At 36.4% G+C, this 5,097-nt stretch overlaps 1 protein-coding gene across 1 annotated transcript; it reads right to left on the bottom strand.

Moving 5' to 3' along the window:
* Positions 1–324: 324 nt before the first annotated feature.
* LOC116123771 (pentatricopeptide repeat-containing protein At2g20710, mitochondrial-like) lies at positions 325–3,000 on the bottom strand. Its single transcript, XM_031409504.1, has 2 exons — positions 2,675–3,000; positions 325–1,680 (listed from the first exon to the last, which is right to left on the bottom strand). Exons 1-2 carry the CDS (start codon positions 2,972–2,974, stop codon positions 505–507), a joined length of 1,476 nt encoding a protein of 491 aa, XP_031265364.1. The 5' UTR covers positions 2,975–3,000; the 3' UTR covers positions 325–504.
* Positions 3,001–5,097: the final 2,097 nt, after the last annotated feature.

Below are 5,097 nucleotides of genomic sequence, written 5' to 3'. Positions count from 1 at the left end.
AGTTGCCCAAGAGCTCTACCACTGAGGCTAGCTTCGTTAGCACCTGAATTTAATTGTTTTTTTTAACTAAAATAATCTGGTTTGAATTCGTCTCTTGTATAAATAGTGTGCACGGGTGTTATTTAATTTCTTAATTAAAAATTCACCTTTTATTGAAGACATAGATTTAGATATAGAAATTATAAATACAGTGCAATATCTGCTGTATGTCCAAGTAAAACTTAACACATATATAATTTAAATCATGTTGAACAGTAATTAAGTTGTTATTGTCTATTTGTCTTATTAAAAAATAGAAATATTATTAGGAAAAAAAACGGCTTTTTTAAATGTGTTGATGTCATCATGCTATGTGATGATGTCACCAATCCAACTGAGGGTCTAACCTGTTGGACCGGTTGAACCATGACTCGAGTCCAGCTTATTCAACATGTCTCTTCTTTTTTTGATTCACTGATATCATACTTGGGTTGTAAATGTGATTCTCCTTTTTCATTCAAAGAATCACCGAAAAAACTCATTGAGTTCATCAACATTTGATTTCCTGTTCTGGACATAATTCAACAATCTATCTTGGAGCTCCACAGAGATGATATCCTTGTTCCTAAGTAATTTTATGAATTTCTCTGCTCCCTCTATATCTCCTTCACCTATATAGTATTTTAGACAGGCAGAAAAATTTACCTTCCTGGGCTTCCACCCAAGTTTACAAATCACTAATGCTTCTTCCATCGCTACCACTGCTTTTTGAGTTTCATTATTCTGAAAATACCCAACTGCAATATAGAGCCATGTTGTCTGATTAGGTTTCCCCCCCTTCAATTTTGCCCCATCTATGAGATTTTTCGCGTCCTGCAAAAGCCCTTTGCTGCTATAAGCACCAATCAGGAAGTTTACAATCCGAATGTCATAGTAATCGTTTTCTGATTCCCACTCATCAAATATCTTCTTGGCGCTTTCAAGGTCATCAAATCTCAACAATGAAGATATGACACATGCATAGCCTTTATTGTAAACCTTTTGATTCTTCTTGTAAAGTTCCCAAAGTCTTATAACATCATCTTTCTTCCCAAATTTTGCATATTGTGTGATAAGAAACTCATATGCTCTAAAGCACTTTGTCTCCAAAATTAGCTCCTCAGATTTCTTCAGCATTTCCAAAGCATTATCCAAGAGTCCAGCTTTTGCATACGAACTTGCTGCATTATTGTAAACTGTCCAGTCCCAAACAAAATTGGGATCTGATTCCATCATGGCCAGAGTCTTATCAATTGCCTCAACATCAGATGTAGCTCCAAAGGCATTCAGGCGTATACCCATTGTAATTTTATCACATGCAATGCCTTTTTCTTGCATTTCATGCATCAGACTATTAAGTTTCTCGTAATTTGCAGTCTGATAATAAAGATTAAGCAGAACATTGTAAGCCAACGATGTCCGAGCGAACCCCAAATCCCTCATTTTCTGCATGGTGGCCTCTGCTTTTTCCACAGATTTTACACTGACATAGCAGTTCAGAAGAGCACTATAAACTGGAAGGTCCTTTAATTGTTCCAGAACATTGATGAAATAATTTTCTGCTTCTTTTGTGCCATGAATCTTAGAGATCAAATCCAGCCGAATGCCAACATCAGCAGGTGTAAGCGGCAAGTGTATTTTGTCAGTCATCCACATAGACATCTGCGGAAAGAAAGAAAGAGATAGAGATCATAACAATGGAAAGATATAATTACAAGATCCCAAACACCAAGTAATCATACGGCAGTTTCTTTTAATTTTATATTGATAGGAATAAAAAAATATTATTTAAAATAAAAACAAAGAGATGAATGTGTAAATGTAAGCAAAACAACTGCCCATAAAAATTAAAAGAGAAAACCTTTAACCTCCCAAAGAAGCTAGTTACTAAAGACCTAACTAAAGACTTGAAAAATGATTACAGAAAAGCAGATCAATAACCTCCAAACAAAAGAACGCTAGCGAGGTTTAGAGATTGTAACTTCCCAATTAAATTGATCAAAGAACAAGGAATTTCGCTAAATTCTGACAGGGTAAGTGTATTTACAAATAAAATCAAACCAGCATGGCAACTATCAGTAATAGCTCAAAATGTAATTCACAAGAACACTGAAAAATTAAATCTGTTCATAAATTCAGCAATTTTCGAGGGTGAGTACTTAGTTTTAGACTATTGGTAACTCCATCAATCCAGTCTCTTAATCGAGAATGTCTTCCGTTACAACCGGCCAATGAGAACATGCCACCATTTTTTATATAAAGGTGAACCTCATCATTGGAGGGTTGCATTTCACTGAAGTTTTTCCCTCTTAATCAAGGGAAGGACGAATTTTCAATGTGGGGAGCCAATTTTTTTGAACAATTTCCATTATAAATAGTTATTTATTTATTAATAAACAAATATTTTTATAAAAAGGAAATCAATATTAATATCATATCTGTAATATACTCTGTCATCATAAAGCGGTTAATTTTTCTAATTTCTTATTAAAAAAAAAAAAAAAAAAAGTAAAGCAGCATTAATATCAAATTTTATCATATAAAGTAACTTTTTTTTTTTTTCTAATTTCTCAAAATAATAAATAAATTATAAATAAAGCAACATTAAAATTTATAAATAAATTTAAAAAAATCGCCCTAGAAAACGACCCGATACCTCAAGAGCGTGACTGAATCGTCGGTAGGTTCGCAACTCTTTGATGAAGGATTGGAGTTGCTCTTTGACAACGGGACGTCCTTCTTGGACCCACAGGTCCAACAATGGAACGATCGAGACCCTTGGATTTCCGATCGGGGAGATCCGACAGTAGAGAGCGTTCATGCTGCCTCTCAATCTAGAAGAACTCGTGCTTCGTTCTGCTGATTTTGTAAAGAACGAGCGAACAGCCGGTGCATTCCCGAAAGCGAAATGAGAGGTGGTGTTGCGGAGGATTGCGCTTAAACGTACAAGCTTCATTTGTACAGAGAGAAAAGAAAGTGCAGAGATTAAACAGGGGTTTAGGGGGAAAGAGCGACAGTGTTTAATTTATGTTTTTGAATCTGGGTAATTAATTATCACCCCTGAATTTTAGTTTACCACCATAGTTTGAAGAAAAATGTTACTGACACTGATGTTTTACTGAATTTTTACAACGTACACGTGTTCACTAAATCAGAGTTAGGTATCATATTAACAAATATTTTGCGAATGAAGGGTCATCCATTAAATATGGATGACCGTGACAATCGTTCATTAGAAATGGATTCCCGTCCATATTATATGGACAGTCGTCCACCTAGAATGGACGTCCATTCATAGTTTAAACTAACAAAATTTGGCCTAAATTGTTTATGGACGCTCGTCCTCTTATGAGGAGGGGTTCCACCTTTTAATACAAATTTTAAATTTATTTACAACATTAATTGTGAATCCTAATTGAGTTAGTGTCTTATTCTTATGACACTTGTCCAATTACTTTGAATATAGACAAAAATTTAACGAAGATAGCGATATTTACTTTTTGGATTGAGACTCAAATGTTGTAAATTTTTTTAAATCAAACAATGGATAGACGTCCATCTAAAAGGGACGCATGTCCATTGAATATGGACGTCCGTCCATATAGGACGTCCATATAATATATGGACGGACGTCCATAATTTTTGTTTTAATTTTTTTTTTTTTAAACAATGGACGGGCGTCCATTCTATGTGAACGTCTGTCCATATTATATGAACGGGAGTCCATTGTTATTTTCTCATGGACGGGTGTCCATTATAGGTGAACGACTGTCCAATAATCACGGACGCCCATTATTTTGCTTTTAAAATTTTTTGGACGGGTGTCCATCTTATATGGACACCCGTCCATAGTAAATAGACACCCGTCCATATAAGATGGACATGCGTCCATTATTTTTCTTTTAAAATTTTTTGGACGGGTGTCCATCTTATATGGACACCCGTCCATAGTAAATAGACACCCGTCCATATAAGATGGACATGCGTCCATTATTTTTCTTTTAAAAATTTTGGACGGGCGTCCATATACGTCCATATGATATGAACGGGAGTCCATTAAATATGGGCGGGCGTCCATAAATGTTGGACGGCCATTCATTCACGAAAGACTCCAGCGTGGTCACGTCTAATTGGTTGCCATGTCCTTCGGTACAAAAATTTGGTGTAAAATTTCAGTGTCCGTAGCATTACTCTGGTTTGAATATCAGACCTCCCAAGTTTGCATTTAAACAAATTTTGCACTTTTTTTTTAAGGTAGACAAATTGAGGTGGCACATTTAAGATTCATTAAACATGTAAAACAGATTAAACTAAAAAGATTTAAACATATATAGGTAATATTATAATTAACAGAAGTTTGTTTAAATTTTGAATTAAAAATGACCTCTTCCCTTCAAAATCGCTTAATCGAGCAATATACCCAGAAAACGACCGACGAAATACCTTCGATTTCTCTGCGATTTCTAACGATAAAAGTTCCCTATTTTCGGCCAATATTTGATCATTTTGATTCGTTACAAAAAATCATGGTTGATATTCACAAAGAGGAGGAAAACTCAACCCAACCCCACTCCAAATCCTAGACTCCAGCGGCGGCTATTCAAAAGCTGTCTAAGAAGACGCTCTGGTGGATCATCCAATGAGTCAATGTGGTCCAGAGGCAGAGGAGACAACGGCGGCACAAGAACAGAGAGAAGAATCGGAAAATGGTTCTAAAGAGGAGGATGCCGACGAGAATTCAAGCGAGGAGGAAAACACCGATGAAGAAAGGGTACATTTTTTACTGGTGGTTTTGAATTTGATGAATAATTTGATTGGTTTTGCGAATTTGGGGGATATGTAGTTGGTTTTATTGGTACGGTGGTTGTGGCGTTTTGTCAAGCAATTGGCGAGCACCGGAGAAGTGGCTTTGTTTGGATTCTAGAGGATGGGAGAAGGCAAGGGAGGTCGTAGGGAGGTTGGTTATAGGAGGTTGGAGGGTTGGGGATGGCAAGAGGTGGTGAAATAAGAGGGTTGGAAGGCTGCCCTGCATATTGTAGGGTAGCCCTCCAGCCCCCCTATTCCACCACCTCTTGCCAT

The sequence above is a fragment of the Pistacia vera genome, unplaced genomic scaffold (genome assembly GCF_008641045.1).
Source record: "Pistacia vera cultivar Batoury unplaced genomic scaffold, PisVer_v2 Contig145, whole genome shotgun sequence".
NCBI classification, from domain to species: domain Eukaryota; kingdom Viridiplantae; phylum Streptophyta; class Magnoliopsida; order Sapindales; family Anacardiaceae; genus Pistacia; species Pistacia vera.
This window is presented reverse-complemented; position numbering and strand designations above follow the sequence as displayed.

What these genes read in the sequence shown, in the direction of transcription:
- LOC116123771 (XM_031409504.1), bottom strand. Translation starts at nt 2,974, where the DNA reads ATGAAGCTTGTACGTTTAAGCGCAATCCTCCGCAACACCACCTCTCAT. An exon ending in GATTCAGTCACGCTCTTGAG is followed by an intron (nt 1,681 to 2,674) that starts GTATCGGGTCGT and finishes TTCTTTCCGCAG; the next exon opens with ATGTCTATGTGGATGACTGA.